Source organism: Calidris pugnax, unplaced genomic scaffold (assembly GCF_001431845.1).
Source record: "Calidris pugnax isolate Ruff unplaced genomic scaffold, ASM143184v1 scaffold8, whole genome shotgun sequence".
In the NCBI taxonomy this organism is placed as follows: Eukaryota; Metazoa; Chordata; class Aves; order Charadriiformes; family Scolopacidae; genus Calidris; species Calidris pugnax.
In genome coordinates, this window is record NW_015090830.1 from 1,581,428 (window position 1) to 1,604,665 (window position 23,238).

At 36.5% G+C, this 23,238-nt stretch overlaps 1 protein-coding gene across 1 annotated transcript in view; it reads left to right on the top strand.

The window, feature by feature from the left end:
- Positions 1–23,238, top strand: part of ADCY2 (adenylate cyclase 2 (brain)) — a 198,162-nt gene that overhangs the window by 119,433 nt on the left and 55,491 nt on the right. The window contains exons 6-13 of the mRNA XM_014941045.1: positions 283–410; positions 6,103–6,261; positions 6,631–6,763; positions 7,075–7,251; positions 8,469–8,512; positions 10,418–10,498; positions 15,765–15,834; positions 18,831–18,928. Of these exons, the coding sequence (XP_014796531.1) occupies positions 283–410; positions 6,103–6,261; positions 6,631–6,763; positions 7,075–7,251; positions 8,469–8,512; positions 10,418–10,498; positions 15,765–15,834; positions 18,831–18,928 (890 nt within the window). The remainder of the gene's footprint in view (positions 1–282; positions 411–6,102; positions 6,262–6,630; positions 6,764–7,074; positions 7,252–8,468; positions 8,513–10,417; positions 10,499–15,764; positions 15,835–18,830; positions 18,929–23,238) is intronic.

Sequence of the window (23,238 nt, forward strand, 5' to 3'; positions counted from 1 at the left end):
CAAGATAATTTGGCTTTAAGGTGTGAACAACACTGCTAATATACGTTTTGCAGTGATCTGACTTCCTGGGTTAACCCATTAAGGACTGTGACAGCCAGAGGAATTATCCATACAAAACTCTCTGACAGCCCTTCTTTTTTAGCAAACCAAATCCTTCTCTACTGAAACAAGCTTAAGTAGAATAATTTTGATAATATCATTTAAGTCAGTCCTTGCAACTTTAACCCCTCATGTACGTAATTCAAGTTGGAAGTGACCATCTGACCTTGCTTTTTCCTTCAGGAAAATGAATGTATGAGAATTAAAATCCTAGGTGACTGCTATTACTGTGTTTCTGGACTGCCTATATCTCTTCAAAATCATGCCAAGAATTGTGTGAAAATGGGACTGGACATGTGTGAAGCCATTAAGTAAGTGCTGAACTCTCTGTTAAATATTCAACAGTGACAATTCTGTCTCTTCTGTCTGTAGCTGTGCTGCTGGTTGAAACATTCAGACCTGCAGTAGCTGGTGTGTTTCACTACAAGGTCCAGCATGGTAATCTTGATCTCAGTCTCAGCAAAGAAATCTTTTAAAATGTTGGCTTGTGCCAGACTATCTTGTCACTGCACCATAAAGATGATTAAGGACCTGGACCATCATACGAGGAAAGGCTGAGAGAGCTGGAGCTGTTCAAGCTAGAGAAGAGAAGGCTGAGGGGGAAGATCACAGCAATACCTTTAAGTACCTAAAGGAAGGGTGCAAAGAAGATGGAGCCAGGCTGTTTTCAGTGGTGCCTAGTGACAGAACAAGAGATGATGGACACAAACTGAAACACAGGAGGTTCCCTCTGAACAGCAGGAAACACTGTCTTCACTGTGAGGGTGACAGCACTGGCACAAGTTGCCCATGGAGGCTGTGGAGTTTCCAATCTTGGAGATACTCAAAATCCAACTGTTAACAGCCTTAAGGAACCTGCTCTAGCTGGCCCTGGTTTGAGCAGCAGTTGGGCTACACCTTCTCTAGAGGTCCCTTCTGACCTCAACTATTCTGTGATTATGAGATAGTGAATATCCCAATAGACATCACTTAGGACTTGGGAAGCTTTGCGTTTTGCAGAATCACAATGCTGCCATCCACCTGTTAGTCAAAGGGTTCTGTGAGAGGTAAGAGCTCCTGGCTCCTGCTGAGTTTGGAGTTCAGTGGTGGTCAGGAGCAATTATCCACCCACAATTAAGATACCTCAACCCCTGAGCCTGTGGAGTGATACTGAGCATGTCTACCAAAGACACTTCTAGAGGTTTACAGATTCCTGGGTTGGGATGCCTACTTTCCATGCTGCTAAATAAGCAACAAAATGTGCATGTCTTCCTAGAACCCAGGTTTAGGTTCAGTTTCAAATTTTCTATGATTAATTTTTTAGGTGATGGTTTTCTAAAAAGTTTTGTCAGTTACCACTTTAGGGCACTGTTGAGTATTCGGTGCTTATCACCAGTATTTCGGATTTGTGGGTTGCTGTATTTGTCCCTTATTTCTTTCCCATAATCTTTGTGCTTGTTCTGTCTTTGAAACAGAACAAGGTATTTGAAAATTCTAATGTGATTGCTTTTGAAATAACAGTTGTAACTTACTTCAAGTAACTCAAGTAATAACAAGTGGCTTTATACGTTTGTGAAAGAGGAAAAAGAACTATGGTTGTATCTGATGGGTTAACATTTGTAAGGCATCTAAGGATACAAGAAAAGAAATACGTGAGGAATCCTCTACTTTATTACTGAAGAGTAGATTTGGAACAGATTGTAGGCAACTGTAGAAGTTCTGAAGATGACAGGATTTCAAATAAGTCTTCCAAAAGAGCAGCTTTCAGTCACCTTGTTGATTCAGGGTAATTACTGCATGGGTAGATTGATTAATGTAAATTTGGGTTTTTTTCCTTCTAATGTATTCATGGAAAAGGTGTAGTATTTGTGGAACCTGGGATTTTTATCTCCTGGATTTAGGGATCTTTTGCAAAACTAACCTCAGTACAGGAATCAGATTGCTGCATGTTTTGAGATGTTTTTTCTTCATCCGGATGTGGATGTACATTAGATTGTGTCCAAAGAAATCGATTTTTTTTTTGAATGGTACTTGGAGTACTTCTCCTTGCCAAGCATTAAAATCTACAGATTTGATTATTTCAGTTACTTTCACTGGATGCTTTCTCTTTTTCATTTAGATATGCTAGAACTGTATTATAATTACATTAATTGCTTCTCTGGCATATTAGGAACTAAAGCTAATATCCCTTCAGTAGACCAGTAGGTAAAGGAGTGTCTGCCCCTAAGTTCTGACTCCCCGCCTTGGTTGGCTTAAAAATATTGGGGTTTTTTCCCCATTCTTTTAGTGAAAATGAGACCTTTATGTTTTACATTGCAAAAGATCTGTGTGCTCTGTGATACACGTGAGTTAAAAGCATTTGCACAGAGTTTCCAGTCAACCTGTTACTTTTTCACTTCAGAGAAAAAAGTATAGAAGGTGACAGGCTGGTGGAAAAACAATGCTAAGTTCAAGCCACCCTTCACAAAGAACTGAAAGTATAATTTTACACATCACAATGCAAAGCTTTACTTGAGCTCAAAGAGCAATCTGTCAGTTCCTCACACTTCAGAACTTCCCAATTTTCTTTGAAATAACTTTCTTCTCAAGCTGCTATCAAGTATGTTCATTGTTAATGCAGGATGATAAGGTCCTCCTTGGTAAGAGCAGCCTTATAGTCTAGAAAATTATCTTTTAGTTATACAGCATGCTCTGATCTGGATTTATTACTGTAGTCAGAATCCACGACACTCCAGTAGACAGATGCCTGATTATCACAGCCTATTTACATCTCTGTAAAAAGTGACAAATCTGTACCCTCTGTTTTCAAATGCTTCCAAAGCATTATGTCAAGTGTTGCAGCCTGCAGGTGGATAAAAATTACTGATTATTAATCAATTCCATATTTTGTTGTGTGATTGCTATGTCTTTGTGTGGAAACATCTCCTGAAATACTTCTGTGGCCTGTAAAACTAGAAGTAGTAATACTCTTGCTGTTGGAAGTGTGTCACTCAATATGTTTGACTCGCTCTGTCTCAAATATCTTTTTTGTCAGATATGAGTTTTTGTTATATGCAGTCACTGAGGTGCAAGCTGACACCTCAGTGCCTAAGTTACTGAACTAAAGCGGTTTGCCGTTTAGATTAACAGTTCTGTATAGATTTTACCACCTGAGTATGGTTTTAGTTCCAGTTGTCTTTGAAGCAAAAAGGAGGAATACTACCAAATTACCAGGTGGTACGTAGTATAAAGCCTTAGTCTTGTTTCCTAATGATGTGTAGCTGCATTTTGAGCAATTCAGCCTCACTACGCTACAGATTTTTCCATTTAAATATGTTAGTAGTCCCACTGATTAATTTCTGTGCTTCTCTGCTCTATGTTGGAAGAAATTCAGTGTTTCTCGTAGTCTGCAGCCTGCTTGCCCAGTAGTGGGGTGCTCACCTCATCAAGCCACAGATGCCAGTGCTGCCTATGATGTTTAGGTCTGGCCACCTTAACTGGGTGCTTTAAGGCTAGAGCTTATCCGCTAAGGCAAAATACATTTGTGTAAGAATATATGGGCTGTTTTCCTTCAGCCCAAACTCCACCCCCTTGTCTGTCTGGTGAGTTCCTAATTTACGTATTTCTCAGCCACAGATTGTCAAAGGCTCTCTTTGATTTGGTAGTGTGCAATGAGTTCCATGTCAGAGGAAAGTGAAAGAAACTGTTGGATGACATGGTTGTATCAATTTGAAAGCTAGATACAAAATAAAATATATTTTTTTAGATATGATTTCATTCCTGCAGGTCTGATACAAAAGGGACCCATGCTTTTAAAGCTGGCAATTTGCAGGGAACAAAGTGCTCAAGGCTCACTGAATGTGTTCAAGTGCATAAAATAGGAATAGGTGAGTCTTAGATAGATTAGTCCAGAATTACCAATGAATAAAGTTCAGATAAACAGAGTAGATGCTTTCCTGACGACCTGAACTCTTGCTTGTTGTTGATTAAAGTTGCTACGAACAAGATGCCTGTGAAAAATATAGAGTCCTTACAAACTCAAATTTAAGGCTGCAATAGGAAAAATGCAGTCTTGATGAGTATTTTTGACTGCCCAGCCAGAATGGGCACACTGACCGTGGTGTGCTGAGGGAGATCAGAGAGACCATGTGGGCAATAGTGGAAAGTTTCAAATATACTCGCATAGGTAGGGCAAGTGTCCTATGGGGATGTGATAGGCTACATTCTTAGATGCATTCAGTGCCTGCATCGTCATAGCAATTGTTCAGGGAGCCCAAGAAATAAAGGAGAGAAGAAATAAACCCTAGACTGGTCCAGAGTAACACTTCTAATTTAAAATCTTCTGTGGTTTCTTTAATTTGTGAGGCAGAAGAGAAGATTCAGTTTGGAACATATTCTACTTGCTCCCCTCCTTAACTCCTGAGAGCTTATTATAAAGCAGACTTTATGGTTTGCTCTGCAGAATATGGCAGGGCAGCCTTTTGACAAGCACTCCTAGAGGATACATGTTCCTCTTCCACTTTGCCCAGTTCTGTAAAGCACTTTTTTTTTTTTCCCCCAAAGTGTTAAGCTTGTGTCACATTCCTTGTGAAGAGCAAAGTGGTGTTTGTCATTTGCTGACTGCTTACAAAGATCATTTACAAGCAGTTCATTTTCAAGTGCGTCAGCTACACAAGAGCAGTGTAAAATGGCAAAGTGAAAAGAGAAGTCAATAAACACTTGATAGAGACTGAGGGAATTAAAAAACTTCTCCTCTCTTCTTTTTAATAACTGCAAAACACAGTTTAACAAAATACTTTCAGTCATGCTCCTGTTATTTTCATTTCCCAGAAAAAAACACTTGAGAACTGCCACTTACACGTAGGATTTAACATATCAAATTAATCCAGTTAAGTTCTGTGTTGCCTTCCAAAAAAAAAGAAGAGAAGCAGGCCAGTTTAATTCTGTAATTCAGAAGGTACAGAGCTGATGATTCTCATCCTTGAGACTGATGATGTTGCCAGAACTATGAACCTGACTCCTATGCAGGAGCCATTTGATTTTCTTTTTCTCTAGTTGTTCCTTCCATCAACATCCTGAATTCCACCAAGATAACTGAACGTACTTATTACTGGCTTACAAAACCTTATTACTGGCTAGGATTTGATCCACATGAGTTGGGGCGTAAACACATAAATCCAGTTAAGTTATGATCTTTCCAATTTCTTAGAACTGCCTAAACCTGTAGACATCTGAATTAATTTTATAACTCTTTACATATGTAGTTAGGTACTCATATGATAAATATATATATATATATATATATATAAAACTGTTCTGGTTGTTTGAATTTAGTCACACACCTGTGATTCAGAAGATGAATGCCTATCTTATGTGTAGGGGTCTTCTGAGATTTGGGTTGGGGTAAACAAATACTTCAACTCTGTCTGAAGTCACTGGAAAGGTCAGACATTTAGATGTGGTCTGGACAGTGAGAGTGGCCTCTCATTCTTTGTATAACAATCCAGTGGGTACAGCATTCACCAGGCATGTGAAAGACTGTTGAGCCTGTGTTCTCCACAACCCGAATGGCACTTAGCCCATATCCCCCAAAAGTGTATGAGGCACCAGCCTGCAGAATATCATGAGATGCTGTGGTTTTCAGCCTTCCTCTCCAAGCAGAACCATTTGCAAGCAGGCATGCAAGAGCTACAGGACCTGACAGAACACAGATATAAGAAGGTCCAATGTAGATATTAGGGTCTTCAGTTAGAATAGTTTATGACAGTAGTTCCAGATCTCCAAAATATCTTTGTTGGACTGTTGCTGCATTAAAAGCCACACCAAAAGCTGTCTCTAGGTTCTACCATGAGACTGAACATTTCCACAGCTTAATTCAGCCCTCCCAAATAATTTCAGGTGAGTATAAAAGGGACTTCAAACATGGACTTCAGAATTAATATTTACTACAAATAGTTACAAATATAGATAATAGTAAACATAATATAGAAAAGAAAACAAAGTCCTTATTATGTCTATTAACACAGACTTTCTTCTCAACTACAGGAAAGTGAGAGATGCAACTGGAGTTGATATTAATATGCGTGTAGGAGTGCACTCTGGGAATGTGCTTTGTGGTGTTATTGGGCTACAGAAGTGGCAGTACGATGTGTGGTCACATGATGTTACTCTGGCAAATCACATGGAAGCTGGAGGAGTCCCAGGGTAAGAGGCTTCTCTGTTAACCATTGAACACATGGATATTTGTACCATGAAGAAATGCATAGATACCATGTTTTCAGCCATCAGCTTTCATGGAGGAGCCTGAACTAATTCTTAGTGCTGTCCTTAAAAAAAAAATTTAAAAAAAAAAAGGCACTTAGTATTTCCTGTGATTTAAAAAACATTTTTTGTGGATGGAAACCTTTAGATTTATGCCCATTAGAACCTCTGAAGATGAGATTAGAGGGACCATAAATGAAGTGAGCAGCATATAAAAAGGATGTCCAAAAGCTAGTAAAAGGTTGATCAGGTTCAAATTATGCTTTTGATCGGTATTTGTGATTCTGTCATTCTTTTAAAATATAATTTCAGCCGTGTTCACATCACCTCAGTCACCTTGGCACATTTGAATGGAGCTTACAAAGTGGAAGATGGGGATGGAGATGTGAGGGACCCATATCTGAAAGAGCATAATGTTAAGACTTACTTTGTAATCAATCCTAAGGTTAGTAGTACTTTTATTTTGTGGCCAGTCATAGTTATTTTTGAGCAGGACCACTAACCTCTTTATTGAATAATTCTCTACCGTAAGATATTGATCAGAGCTATTACAAATACATAATGTTTGCATTGCAAATCTTTCCCGCTCTTCAGAAATAAGTCTCTGATATTTCCCAGCAATATCATTAAGAATTTCAGGTTCTTAGCATCTCTCCATTTTTAAGTTCCTAAGCATGTGGCACCAGATGATGCATTAGTGCTTCAAAAGGTAATGAACACCAAGGCTGATATCACGTTTTATTCTCTGTCAACCAGGGAGAGAAGCGAAGCCCTCAGCACCACATTAGGCCTCGACATACTCTTGATGGAGCCAAAATGAGAGCTTCTGTCCGCATGACCCGGTACCTGGAATCTTGGGGAGCAGCCAAGCCATTTGCACACTTGCACCACAGGGACAGCATGACCACTGAAAACGGCAAGATTAGCACAACAGTAGGGGCCTACTTATGTCATTTCGTACAATTTAGCAATATTTGAAAGGAAAAAGGTGTTCACTGGTAAATACCTGGTTATTTCTGATAGAAGAAGATACATGCGTTTGTACAGGGCAGTGAGCCCAGTGAAGTTGCTGCGGGCATGTGAGCTTTGAATTAGGCTCTAAGGAGATATGTCTTGCTATAAAGTGCATCTCTGAATTATAAGGAGTCCAACGTACTTACTAAAATACACCATTTGACCCTCTAAGCATATGCCCCAGTCACAGCATTTAGAATGTTCTGTTCACCTTCTGGAAAGATATTTTGGCCAAACGTGGAACGAAGGCTGTGAAGTTAGAAACTCCCTGTGGTACCTGGAGTGGACTTTATTCAAAGTGTTCTCTGGGAACTAAATCTGTACTCACTGTAACATCTACTTTTTGAAGGTGCACTAAGCATTCATCAGCAGTGGCTGACAGCCTGAGTTGGACAGTGCTATGGTGCAATGTAACATCTCTTACACTGAACACAAAAAAGGTTTCTTTTTAACATTGCTAACACTATTTTACTGCTGTCCATAAGACACTGTCAGTCCAAAGATTGTACATTGCATTGTGCAAACATAAAGGTTCATTCTAATAGTTTTCAACATTGGCATTCAGTTTTATTCATGTTACATATGAGAACGCAGGAATGAGCCAGCTAACACATCTTGTTCAATAAATACAGTGCTTCAGAATGTGGATTGTGACATCTTTATTACAGAAAGTGCCCAGCCATCACTATTAATCACAGAATAAATGTGGTTGTGATGGCTGCTGTTGCTTATCAATAAAAATGTGTTCAAAAAATAATGACTATTGCCTGTATTTGGCCACTCAGGTCTGTTTCTTTCAAAACACTTCAAATTGTTTTTTGCTGAAGCTGGCAGGACTTTGGACTACATTAAAACAGTGGTGACTGTGAAGCAGTGACTTTCTACTAAAGCAAAACATTTTTGGATTCAGACTATTATATTAATTATTTAGTGTGATAATGATAGATCAGTTTGTCTCCAGGTCAATCCATCTTCACTCGGCTAGATTTTTTTTTAGACAGTTTTAATCTAATGCTAAAAGTATTTGTATTGGAAATTCTTCTCCTTACTCAGCCCTGTTTTCAACACTATTTTTAAAGCGACTTAATGTTGTCAAAGTCTATTATAGTTCATAGGTATTTTCTTTTGGTTTTTAGGATGTTCCCATGGGGCAATATCATTTTCAGCGTTGCAGAGAGAGGTAAAGTAATTTTTAAAAATCACTTACTCATATAAAGTCCATATAAATACATACACATTCATATATACATGTATATGCACGTATATATATAAGGCATGCTTTCAAATATTGAGGGCCATTTCTCACTCAGACTATTTTTTCAGCTCACACCTCTTACATAGAGAAGGATGATGGAAATGGATTCGGCAGACATGTTATTTATGAATTGTGAATACAGTTCCTGTTAACAAACAGCATTATTCTGAATTAGTATAAGCATGTTGATGGGCTACTATTTGTTCCTCCTAACAACCTAATTACTTTACCAGTGGGGAGAAGATTACATGCAGGAAAACTGAGAGGAGGCACAGAGGGGTGAAAAAGGGAAGATGGAAAGGCTGTTAATAATTTGTGTTACAACAGCTAATAATATGTACTAAAAGAGATATTTTTGTTAATTATTTTTTATTATTTATTATTTTCTTTAATTATTTTGTTAATTGCTTTGTATTTGCATTGTGTTTTATTATTTCAAAGTCTGTAGTATATTTGTAATAGTAAATATTCAAAAGATATTTTGTGGTCTTCCTGAAGTGCTCCTGCTACACAAAATGTTTATAAAATCACAATAGCTTTAAGTTTTCATTCTCCTGCTTGGTACTTCAATCACTAGGGCAAGATGGTGAGAAATGGAAACAGGATTGAACCGATCACTTCTTTAAAACCCCCAGAATTTCTAAATCAAGAAGAGTGACATCTGTTTAAAAAACAAGTTTAGCACTGTCAGAACCCTGAATGATTAATTTTTATTTTAATAACCTGATAACACTTCAAATAATGTCTTTCTTGCAAAATTTTGAGTAACTTCATAAATACCATGAAATAGTTTGAAAGAACGCTTTAAAAATTTGTATTTTTATGGTCTTTGGTTATGCAAACAAGTCATTCTGCCTGTTTCTTCCCCATCTCTCTGCTTGGTAAATGTCACCCCAAGAAATCACAGGTCACTGGAGAGCTATGCAATTACTAAATTCCAGAAGATGAACAATTTGAATATGCATTATATTAATAAAAACAGTCTCTGATTTTAGAACTGAGCATTTACACTAGGACAGTATGTCAAAAGGGCTTCTATCAGCCTTATGGTAAAAAAAGTATTCATTGGACTGTGGTATCTGCACATCATGAAATGTTTTAAGATTCTGAGATCTTCTTGCTTTTGTGTTTCTAAATTCCACTCCAAAATTGATCCAAAAAGTACAAATGTTACCAGGTGTCTTGATACCATATTATGGAAGGAGTTTCTAGAAACCCTTACTGCAGTCTAACATCCTCAACATAGTGAGGCATATAACCTGGATTCTAGATAAGCTAGTTAGTCATTCCCACAGGAGAGAGCTGAAATAATAATAAGTGCTTTGAAAATCAGTATTTTATTAGGACGTGAAAGTGTGGGTTTTGAAGCCTGACTGTGGGCTTCTGTTTGTGGCAGTCTTAGCTCTTATCTAGTTACGTGATAGTCCTGTGTTGTTAGGGATCTGACAAGAGGATTGTGATTAGATAATGTCTCCTCATCTGTTTAGTTATTTCTCCAAGGAAGATTGCTTCATATGTGAAAAATAAGTAGTAAACACTTTCTTACCTGAATTCTATAGAATCAAATAAGCATGAAATCACTTGGGCTGTTTAAAGTTACTGTAAGTACACTACTGCATGAATTTGAACCCCGAAACAGGTTATCAGTTTTGGGCAAATAACCCAAAAACTTGATGTTGAATAAAATCCATTTTACATTTGCAGTATAAATATTAAAGTAATGTTAGTATCCCCTCAAGTTTAGGCCAGCTATCACCTTATTGTTTAAAGTTAATGTTTATTAACGATGTAATGATTTTCCAAAGTATCTTTCCACATTTTTCATTTCAGAACAAAATCACAGAAAAGAAGGTTTGAGGAAGAACTGAATGAGAGGATGATCCAGGCCATTGATGGAATCAATGCTCAAAAGTATGTTTTTATCCTCTGTTGTCTCCTTTCTTCAACTTTGACATAAATCTACAACATAGGGTAGTGTTTACTATTTCTCACCCCCACATGCACACAGAACTCTGAAAACAGTAAAGATGTCATTAATATTGGCATAGGAAGCTCTGCACATCGTGAAGATAGGCTGTATAGTAACATTTTCTACCACATGGGATAAGACAGTACCTGTGAATCATGGTGTGACAGAGGTTATTGCTTGTCTTGATCTTCATGGCAAAGAGATTTTTGCTCTATAACTGATTGTATCTGTGAACTCAAAGCCGTAACTCTACAGAATTATCTCATCTGAGAGCAGAGAAGTAAAATGTAAGAAATAACTGGCTTGGGAATCAGAATGATGTGAAAATTGATGCTCACAATTGTCACAGAAACTTCTCCTCAGAATTAGAAAATTTCCCTAAAACCATAGTTTAATATATCTTTTTTCAACTGGTTGATTGATTTCTTAGAGAAGGCTAAGCTTGCTAGCATACTGAAATTTCTGAGGGAGGCAACACGGCATGTATTATTTCTGTGTCCTGGGAAGAGCTGGAGGCGGTATGTTTTCCATTTGCTGGTGAATAGATAAGACCAAGAGAAAAATTGTAGAATCATAGAATAGTTTGGGTTAGAAGAGACCTTTAAAGATCATCTAGTCCAACCCCCCCTTCAATAAGTAGGAACATCTTCAACTAGATCAGGTTGCTCAGAGTCTCGTCCAGCTTGACCTTGAATGTTGCCAGGGATGGGGCAACTACCACCTCTCTGAGAGACCTGTTCCAGTCTTTCACCACCCTCATAAAAAATCTCTTCCTAATATGTAGTCTAAATCTACCCTCTTAGTTTAAAGCTATTACCGCTTGTCCTCTTGCATCAGGCCCTGATAAAAAGTTTGTCCTTATCTTTCTTATAAGCACCGTTTAAGTACTGAAAGGCCACAATAAGGTCTTCCAGAAGCCTTCTCTTCTCCAGGCTGAGAATCAAAATCAATATAAAAAATCAATACCAATCCAAAATAAGTGTTCAAGTTTCTTATATTTGTCTGATGAAATACGGGAATTGCCCTTCACAAACATGGACTGTAATTGTGATGAATTACATGTTTTCCCCCTACCTCTGGTACTCAGAATCTTAATTACCTGAGTATTACATATAATTATTTAATTTTCATACGTCACATTTGGGTTTTTGTATCTGGTAGTACTATTAAAAGGTACTTGGCTTTAGGAAAATATTGTTTAGTTATTATATATAGAAAATAGTGTTGATAGTTACAGGTCATAGAAAGAATAAAGTGAAAGAGAGCAGATCATGTGATAGGCAAAGCCTTTTGATTATACTAGACTTGCTTAAAACAGCTATACAAATTTTGTCAGGTTTTATGTGTCTTCAGGTACACTTGCTCTGATAAGTGGATTCTGAAATGATGGTTTGATGTGAAAAGTAAAGCATCCACATAAATGCATTAAAATAATGTATTGGTATGATCATACTGTATGTTGCTTTTTCTCAGAGAATCCCTGTCTTATTATCTAATTCAGGGAAACCTGGGGATAAAAGAGGTTTGTGTGATAAAAAAGGTTGCTGAAAAAGTTTCACTGCATTTTGTAAATTACATGGCGAATTGCAGAAAGATAAGGAAATATCTCATATACCAGAAAGGCTGAATGACATCTTCCAAAACTAGATTTTTTTTATCTACCCCTGTATTGATTTGCTGAATGAATCACTTACATGATATGATTCAGTTGGGTACCTGAGAATAAGTTGTCAAAAGTGCTGATTCCCCAAAGGACAAGTTACTTCAATAGTATTTTAACTGTGTGAACACTAAGCACTCAGTAACGTTGTTTGAATATTTCCAACATTTAGGACACAAAAGTAATCACAGTTTTGTTTTCTTTATAATTGTGCATTTTTTGTGCCTCAATTTTTTGGTTGTAAAATGAAAATAACACTATCAACTAATCTAATGGAGTGGTTGTGAAGCTAAATCTTTTGCTTTTGTGAAAGAAGAAGCAAACTTTTAAGAAAACATATAAGAAAACTGGTATTTGTAAACATTTTTAAGTGTAATGTAAAGTTTGGATTCTGTAGAAAATAGGTCTGTGACTGTATGAAGAAAATGAAAAAAAATTATTACATATAAAATATGGTATCAAAATTACCATTATTACCTTTTTAATGAGAACATTACATGAAAATAATTTAAAAGTAAACATTGTACAGTCATTGTTTTTTCCACCTGGAGCTGTCAGCAAATTCTGAGGTTTTCATCCACATCATGGTTCTTTGCCATGTGTCATAGTGTGAAAAGAAGTAACTGGTTGCAAGCAAATGGTCATAATATGTGAGTCTTTGGACATTACATACCCAGGTGTCTAACAGCCAGTAACTGGAAAATATGTGAATGTAGAGTCTTCCTCTTCTTAGTCCAAGACAAAGCTGTAGTCCAAATGAATCACTGTTTTTACACAGTGTAAAATAGCGCAGTGCCTATTGCAATGGTACCTCAGGGTGTTAAAGCAATGGAGCTTTTTTTTCTGGGCTCCCTCCCTCCCTGCTCTCCTGTTGGTTCACAAGTTAACTTAGCCATCTTCCCACAAAACTGCCAAGCACCACATGCACACACTACCAGTAACTCGGGACATCTGGGTTCAATTCCCTCTTCTGGAATGTGAATGAAACCATCTAAACCACCTAAAAAGCAACCCACCGACCTTATAACATGATTCAGAGTCACAGATTTAGTTGGCAGTGCTCCTTGCAAAGATACGTGAGTAACATGAAAGTTATGACCTGTTTATTCATTATTATTCTGTTGGAGCACTACATGGAAAGATAGGTAAATTCATATTTAAAGGGGCGAGTGAGGAACAAAAAGCTTCTGTATCTCAGCTGAGTACCTTTGCCATTAGGGCTAATCATACTTTCTCCACAGTTCTTTTCCCCGTACCTTGAACAAAGTATTCCTGGCTGCGAAGTGCCCATCCTGCACAGGATAGGCATGAATAGCCCTAGGTATGCCACCCTGAACCTTGGTGATTAGGGGACTTCTGCAGGACATCACATGATGGATAGGATGGATAGCAATCTGCTAGCTAAATATACACCTACAGAGGGAGCTGAACTTGTTATTTGCTCTTTGATAAGTAGGTTACTATGTTAGAGACACACATTCTTTCCTCTCTTTTTTCTTTAAGTCATGGTGGCTGCTATGTTCTTGTGCATAATTCCTTGCTGTACATTGTCAATCAAGCCCTGTCAAACCACACGCCTCTCTGGATACAGGCAGAATTCTGCTGCCTCTCTGTGTTGCTCCTTGAATTGCAAAAGAATTTAAACAGAAATTTGGGACCAAGCTTGCCAGGAGGCATATCCCCACATACTTGCAGATACTTCGGTAACTTTTAGGCTCATCAAGGAGTCAGGCTTCAGGCAGAATTTTGCAGCCCTTATCTCTGTGCCAAAGGTACACGACTTGGTGCTCCCTCTCCTGCACTTATTCTCCACTTCCATTTGTCTGTGTTGCACTGTTTCCCACATCCCAGGCCTCTCAGCACCTGCTACCTAAAAGCACTATAGTTTTTTCTGAGCTTTAAAGTAGAACTAAAAGCTCCTGAAAACATGAGCTTGTAATGTGGAGTATGAGGCAGCATTTGCTCTAAATGACACTACTGACTTCACACGCGATCAAGCGTGTACAGACCAAATGAGGCCTTCGGGAATAGACCTGTAGACAGAACCTTTTAGCAATGTGGTAATGGTAATTAAATCAATCCGCCTGTCAGATACCATGAGAAAAAAAGGGAAATTATTTAGCAATTTGGAGAAGAGGGTTACTTTTTGTTCAACTATTGTAACTAAATGGAAGAAAACTTGCACTTAATTTTCACAGTTTACCAAGAAGTATTCTACAAACTGAATGTTTTCTCCAGTAGATTACAGCTAGTGCCAAAGAAAATCATGCAATATGTACAACAGCCTAATATATCTGTTTCTACTCAGAATCCTAACTGTGATCAAACTTAGATGTGAGCCATTGCAGAGCAAACTGGGGAAAAAAATAATCTAGCATCCCTAGAATTGAATGTGTTTTCAGCCCTTTTTTATAATGAAACTGATTGCACAGGAACAGGGACAGTCTCCTAGGCAAGGAAACAGATATTTTAGATTTCACAAATCAAACCTAATAGCTTACACTCCACTCTGTCCACTCCTGCTCTCTCAGTACTTTAATTTAGGATAGATTCTTTGCTGCTACTTATTTGCATTGCAGCCTGTCAGTTCAGAAATCCCCTTTTCTTTAGAAGGCATTAGCTACATACACTACTAGCTTAGAGTCTAATTTAAAGTTATAGCTAGAAAGGTTGCAAAACAATCTCAAGCCCTGCTCTTAGTGTTCAAGCTCAAATATTACATGTTCACAGGAGTAGTCTGCTTAAATATTTTTTTCTAATTTTTCTAGTCCCCTTGAGGTGCAAGCAACCTAACCTTCTTAAAATTTAAATATTCTGTTTCTTTTCAAGTGGCCATTAAAATAAATGTAGACTTTCATATTAGAACATTTCATTTTGTAAAAATTATGTCAAGCTTTTGTCAAGATTCACTTATTTTAAAACAATTTTGTTATTTCAATGCAAGTACTTATTCCATTTTGTATTTCTCATCTTTAAGCATGGAAGATGTTTTTATAATCAGTAAAAAGATCAAAATCTAGCTCTAGAGCACAGGGTCGTGGTCAAGAGACTAATACAGCTCAAAGACAAAATCACTCCACCCTTTTTAATAATGTTTTTTACATTTTCATTTAGAATAGGAGTTTGGCAAGTGTAATTTCCCTGCCACTCTTGCATAGTGCACTTGTTAAAGGTACCTTGTGAAGGACTGTTTTTACCTCAGGTTCTCTTCTGTGCACTGGATATGCCACAGCGTTTTGGACATGAGTGCAATGTCAGTGTCAGAATTACTTCATATAAATCTCTCCCTTGATTGTCCTTAGAAATGATCCACAGAAATAATGGTTCATCTGAGCTTTTGTTTCATATGTATGTTAGCAACAGAAGTCAAAAGGGAGGGGGATGTGTAGTTTCCACTTTTACTGTAAGTGCAATTCACCACATACATTGCAATACACAGGAACCTGCTTTATTCAAGGTGATTTTCTTATTTTATTGCATTTCAGTAATATAAAAAGACATGACTACTTTATTTTCGTGTCAGTTACAATGTTTCTTTTCTCTTCTAGGCAGTGGCTTAAATCTGAAGACATTCAAAGAATATCACTTCTTTTCTATAATAAGACTCTCGAAAAAGAAGTAAGTTATTTTCACTGCAAATTCATGGTTGATTCTTTCTTTGCCTCATCCTAAGTGAGGCTTGTATCCCTTGCTTTTGTGACATAGAGCCAGGGGCACACCACTTCTCCTGCAGGGAGAAGTTCTCAAACCTTACAATAAAGGTTTAGGTCATTTATGGAAGAAATTTTATAATACCTGAGACTGCTTTCCTGTTTGTAACACTCTGCAGTTCACTCAAACTCCTTGAAATTTTCATCGTCTCGCAGAAGTGGGAGGAGATTTGATAATCCAAATTTGGTGTAACTGGAGCAAAGAATTTCTAAGTTCCATCACATACATCCTCAAAGGGCATTTATCAAAATCCACTGGTTTTAATTTTTTTTTTCTTTTACCATGTCTCAAAGGTTCCACCTGTAGTAATGATAGTCTTGTAATGATATCAATTGCTCATTGGTTTTGTCCATATGCACTTGATGCTCATAGTCATTCTGGAGAAACAATATTATAAATGTTTTTTAATAAAAAATGCCTAGCTGTCTTGGATGCAACCCAAAAATATTTCTTCTGACTAATACCTGTGATAAAATGTTTGAGATTTATGTACACATGATGATACTGTTTGTAGTCCTTGGAGTAATTATCAGAATTAAAGATTCCTCCCTTTTAGGTGACTGTGATGACCACTAGCCTAGAAAGTCAGGCCTTTTTGTTAGTTTTATGGCCTTCTAAAGTTGAGTGTGTTTCTGACATAGCTTCATCAGGAAGACTGGAGAGTTGTCTCTTTTTGCTTTCTCATGAGCAAAGGGCAGCTGATAGATGAACAGTTATGCTGTCCTTCAGGGAAGGATGAGGTAGGTTTGCCCACAGCTGGCTGTATAAATGAGTGAATCTGGTGAGAATGGGCTAGAAGATACTGTGTTCACACTGTATAGCATAGGTGCAAGTATACTCTGGGTCCCATGTGGTGGTCAAATAAATATTTAATTATTTTTGTAGATGTCTTTCAATTCAAAGCATTTGAAATATATTTCACATTCTTCCACAGCTCAGCAGAATAGCATTCTTACAGCCAGTTGGCAAAGGCATGTATTATATGCCTTTGGCAATGCATTCAGGTGAGAAAAGTTTCAAGGCTTATTGAGGCTCTTTAGAGATAGCCTAAGAGGGAAGCATCTAGGCCTGGTGTGGTCTCATCCATAGCATTTAAAAGGATACACTGAGTGGATCGAAGTTGTGTGTAGGAGCACATTCATATTTTAATGTGGATGGTACTAACTGATACATTCTGAAAGAGAACTTGAGAGTAAACCATTGTATGTGCACTTTGGACAATGAGGGAATCAGGACTTGGGAGAAAATCAGGGAGCTAAGTTATTCAGCTCCGTCGATTCTCCCTTTAGGAATCTAATCTCTTTTAGACTACAGAATGCTATGGAATCAAAAAGAACTAATCGTTCTAACTAATCTTCAGATCGTAAGAACTAATCTTCAGATTCATCTTTTTAATATCTTTCTTCACGGCCTTTTAATGACTCATCAGTCCAGTCTTGACTTTATAGAATTAAGTAAGAAGCCTGCCTTTGATTTAAATAGAGGCTTTTCAGGACCTGTAGGACCTGAAAGTACAGTAAGCTAACAAAGCAAAATGATTACTTAACCTAAGGATTGAGTTGCTTGACTTCATTGGGAAATGTCTGGAGAAGTGTGAAACACTTAAATGTATTTATAACTGGGCTGGAATTTTTTGAGATTTTAACAGCAGCTCAAGATCCAAAACTGTTGGACAAGACCATTAAGATACAACAAACATACTCAACAGGTGGAAGAACAAAACTTACTGCAAATATACCCATAGAGCAAAGTCATATTTGTGCCTTGAAATTCAGTTAGGTATGTGATAAGGATTGTTTTTCATTTTTCATACAATTCAAAAGTGAAAAAAAGCTGTTGGGTTACTAAACTTAGTTTCTACATGTTCATGTAAAGGTTGGTGCACCAGTTTCAAGGACAGAACTTGGCACGAAGCACAAAGACACAGCTGTGTGCTTGCAGTTAAAAAGCACAGCTCATGCACTTTCCATTTTATGAGGCTTGCATTTTGAGCACTTGGTGAAAATAATCTTTGGTACATTTTCTTTTAATAATTAAATCTTAAACTCACCCTTTGGAAAAACTTTGACAGGGTAAGTTTAATAGGTCCAATACTTAGGTCATTTCCCATTGAGTACTTAATTGGTTTCAATCTAGACATATCTATCTCAAATAGCAGAACAATTCTGATAAATATTTCATTGCTTAATTCTTATGTCTCTAGACAGGCTAATTAGAGATACATAAATAGATTTTTTTCATGACCAAACAGATCAAATTGACTCTCTCCTAAGAATATCAGGTGTTTAATAGCATCAGTGGACATAGGAAGCCTTTTAACACAGATATAAAATATTTTAATTGGAGTAATAATGTAGCCCCAGTAAATATCAGGATGATTGCTAGCTATGCTGTTGGAAATAGAGCATTCATACACATTTGTAGCACAGTTTACACTTTACTGCTATGTATGTTCAGAATTTTCCTGTCAAAATGACTGTTATGTTTTTTTATAACTGTTTGGCCCATTCGGTATTTATTATATTGAAAATCAGTTTAGGAAATTAATGACTGAGAAACCTGGAGTTGGATAAGAATGGTTGACCATCCCTAAAAATATTTTTTTTAATGCTTTCACTTTTTTTTTAATTAAACTTTTTATGATGAATTTGGGATAGTCCTGTTCTGCAAAGGAATAAGACAACACCATTTGACGTGGCTATTTAAGCTGTTCTTCAAGAAGTAAAAGGATTCAGTACTATGCCTGTGTGAGTGGCTGTGAAAGTAATTGAACAACAGGAAATTTACTGTTGCTAAATGCTGCCTATGTATATCTGCATCTTATAAATTGGAATTTCCGTTGGGTGATACTTTATCTGCTTTGGAAATTGTATTTCTAACATTTGTTTTTTTTTATCTTCTAGTATCGAGCAACTACTTTGCCTGCATTTAAGTATTATGTGACTTGTGCCTTTCTCATATTCTTCTGCATTTTTGTTGTGCAGATTCTGGTTTTGCCAAAGTAAGTGGTATCTAATGTACTCGTGTATTTGCTCATTAATATAAAAAATAAACATGTACAAGCAAAAATTTTTGGAATTGCCAGATTACAGAGGTCAATTCATGGAAATGAAATTGAACAAAGAAGATTGAGGATTTCAGTCCATTTTCAAAGTTGTGCTTGTTTCTAATTTTAAATGCTGTCAGTAGCATGGTGCTAAGCATTCGTATCAATTCATCATTCCTTTTAGTTTTTCTTTTTGAGTTTAAAAATGTGTGATAATGACAGGAATGAAATTCATACGTGCTAAAAAAAAGTAATAGAAGCTATAAGTTTATGCAACTAAAATTACATGTAAAGTAAGTGTGACGATTGGACGTTGAAGTGGGAAAAAATGGATTGCAGAATTGGGACTGATTAAATATATTACTGTGATAATATTGCTCTATTCAGCATGCAAACAGAGCATTACTACTCATAAAATGTCTCTTTAAAACTAATTTTAAAATATTATAATCAATTGCTGGAATAATTATTTTTATCAGAATTTATATATTATGAGCTAATTTATACTTGTCATATAAATCAGCTGCCTTTCTACCTGTGCATATTCTAGAAAGGCTGAGAAAACTGAAAGTAAGTTCCAGTAAAAAAAATTTTATTAGACTTCCTAAAACAGAATTTTGCTGTTGGTTGTTTACATAGTAGAAAGTTGATATTTGTTTTATAGCAATTGTTTCCAAAACCAACACTGTATATTCCCTGTGATAGAGCATTTCTTTGCTCAGTCTTTTTTCCTGTGCAGCACTCTCAGGAGCAGTATTTATAACCTCAGTTGATTGATTGGTCTTGTGCTGTAGTACTTACACTTTAATTCAAGGCCAGAAAGAACCGTTAGGTCATTATAAATTGACTTTCCATACTTCAGACTTGTTTTATAGCATGTATAAAGTTTTATGGACTTCTATTCAGATGTTACAGCATTTTCTTTGCAAAGGATTTCCCAGCTAACTTCTGTTTAACCCACAAAGGGACGCTCTTCCAAGAATTCATCAGTATCCTGCATATGGTTTAGTCTGACTTTAGGCATTAGTATTGCAAAGTATGAAATTAAGACTTGTGACTAATTATATTATAATGAGCATAGTTTACAAGCTCATACTGTGTTTTAATTAGTACAGGAATTAATTAAGGAAAATTCGTGGTTTGTGATATACCAAAAACCAAACTTGGATATAACTAGTCCCTTCCTGCAGCATGATTTCCGAATCTATATTTTTGTTTTTATTTCAATCATGAAAATGAATGTAGATTTATCACCTGTCATACATGTATTAAGATGCTCATTTTGCTATATCCTTATTATGTCTCTTAAACCAACTCATGTGTAACTCATTAAAATATATCAGATACTTGAAATTAGTTGACTCTAGGGAGCTGTATTCAACTAAGGAAAGTGTCTCCAATTTGCAAAAGCATATCCTTACATTACATAATCTTCTTCTAACGTCAGAGCAAAAGATACCTATGATTTATCATCTTCATTACCAAAACGTAAGTTATCTTTTGGTCCTTTTGTAGGGCTGCACATTAAATTGTAAAAGCCAGAATGAATGGTATTCAGCTTCACAGGGTCTGTGAATTAATTTAAGAGAGGCAAAAGTGGAAGACAGAAAGGCAAAACATCTGCATCTTTGCTGGAAAACTGCGAGTATTGCAAATTAAAAAAAAAGTTGAAAAATCACCAGTTTATGTAGTGATCATAAATGTAGCCTAAATCAAACATATTCCAATCCTGCAAATGTTATTTCCTTCCAGCAATAAATAAATAAAAACTAAATAAATGATAGCTTAGTCTAATATTCTATCTAAACTTTTTGCTTTCTTCCAAAAATTCCACAGCATTTTTGAATGGTGATCTAATGAAGACAGGGAGATAAACTGTGTCTGTCATTGGGTTTTATTGATTCACTATTCAATTAATCTGGTTTTGCAGCAGTGTAATATCATTGATTTCTGTGCAGGCACACCACCTGCTGCTTTAAAGTAGATTTGAAGATATTTGATGGGGAGTAACATCCAGCAAGTTGCAATTAATAAGTAATATCTCTAAAATCACGAGACATTTATTTCAACACTGAAATAAGTTATTAATGTTTTAATTTTCCCAGGGTCAGTAAACTGATGTGATGTTTACATGATAAACATTACACAAAGTGGTAGATATAAATGTAATCAAGTCAACAATATCTTGGGGTGAAATGTATCGTGAGGAGAAGGTCTTTATTGTGACGTGAAAATGACAGCAAATCTTGATTGTTACATTTCCTCAGAAGAGGCCTTCAGTGGCTCTCTAGCATTCTTGCTCTACCTAGTGACACAAGTATCTCTAATAATTCATTAAAACCCGACATTCTTTATTCAGGAAACCAGTCAACTGGACTTGGTAGTGTGGTTTTCCAAAATGCAAACTGGTGAAAAGTGTATTCCTTTTGACTGGGAGTTACTTCTTGTGCTGTTGAGAAAGGGATTTGTTTTGGGGCTACATTTAAGATTCTTCCCAAGTCTTTGCTCTCTGAGGCTGCTGTGTTCATGAAATTGTGTCCTTTTGTCCTGAGTCATGCCAAACTACCAATCATCTCATCAGTGGAAGGTGGTTAGGAAGTCTTAACATAGATTTCCAGTCAGGCACAGCTGAGTTTCTTTATAGAAAAGGCAGTACTTAAAAACTTTGTCTGAAATCAGGTGGTAAAATATAAGATAGTATAAATGAAAGAAAACCACCATTACTAGCAATTTTTCTGCTGTATCTGATTAAAAAAAAAACAACTCAAGTGAAGTTACAATACTCAAATTATTTTTCTTAACACTATTTAATCTACACAGCCATTGAATCCATCAGTGGCTTAGTGAAAGTATCAGTCGAATTAAGAAAGAAATAGCTATTATTAGATACCAAGAGGTCTGAATTCAGTATTGCCTTGTATAATTGTCATTTGTAATTGCTTCATTATGATTTTATCACCACAAGAGAATTTGCAATCGAATAGTTGAAAACATGAATGTTAATTTTTTGGCAAGCTAAGGAAATTCTCTACATCCCATTAAGGGACGTGTGCAGTAAGTCACATATTTTCCTAAAAGTTACAAAAATATAGAAATAATGCGTTATCTTCTCCATTTTTCAGTATCTACCACCTGATAAAAATGAATTATTCAGAACAGATATTTACTGATTAAACCAGAAAAATGTGAGGATAGCCAAGATCATAAATTACTTAGAAATTGAACTATCTGCAGCCTGGGAAGTTGTCATATTGTTTCATCAATTTTAAACTCTGTCCCTCTGTAGGTTATTATCAAAGGTTGTCCTGTCAGGGTTCCTGGTGGGACACTGTAGCAGAGAGCAGACTTTTCAGAAATTAAGGAATTTCTTTGAAGCATAGGAAGAGGCAGATAAAAAGTTAGCTGGCTTATGGGATCCCAGGTGCTCTTGTGAAAACACAATTTGCCCAAACCTGTCAAGGCAATGCATTTGGTGACCTGTGCAGGGTGTTTGATGACTCCACATTTATGACTCTACACAATAAAGGCGAGATTAGTATACTATAAAGAACTGTTTTTTGTAATGTTCCAGTGACAAAAAAATAAATGCATGTTACAGCTGTCCTATGGTCATTGCCTCAAATGAGGCTTGTTTATGGTGGCACTTAATTCTTAGTATTTTGATTCCCATTATAGCATTTTCAGCCTACTTCTTTCCTTCAAGGAGCACCATGAAACTGTTCCGGCTTAGCCTGACTAAAACAGAAGTCCTGCTGTTCCTAGAAAAGAAGGGGGTGTGGGCAGCAAAAGTCTTGCAACTTTTTTTCTCTGTATTCACCACTCAAATCTGGATTTTAAGATAGCACTTTTCCTTTTTCTGACCCTCAGACCTTTTTTCCTTTTTCCTGATAATCAGAATCTTGTTCTCCTTGCTATTTAACTCTTTCTTGTGCCACCCCAAAGACATCATTGATCATGTAAAACAGCTACAAAGACCTTTTGTTCTTGCCTGTTGCCCGTGCAATTAAGTATGAGAAAGAATAGCAATAGTTTGAAATGCAGGTATGGTTACTTGAATCTTACTCTTATTTTGAATCTTACTCAAGGACATACACGATTCGAAGTGCTTATGCATATATAAAAAATAAACCTGTTAATTATATTCCGTTTCTTTTATCTCTTCTGTTGCTTACTAAATTTTAAATTCCTAAGAGTAGACTGTAGTTTTACGTACGCTGATGTACAACTTACTGTCTAAGTCTCTATGAGAAATTCTTGGAACACAT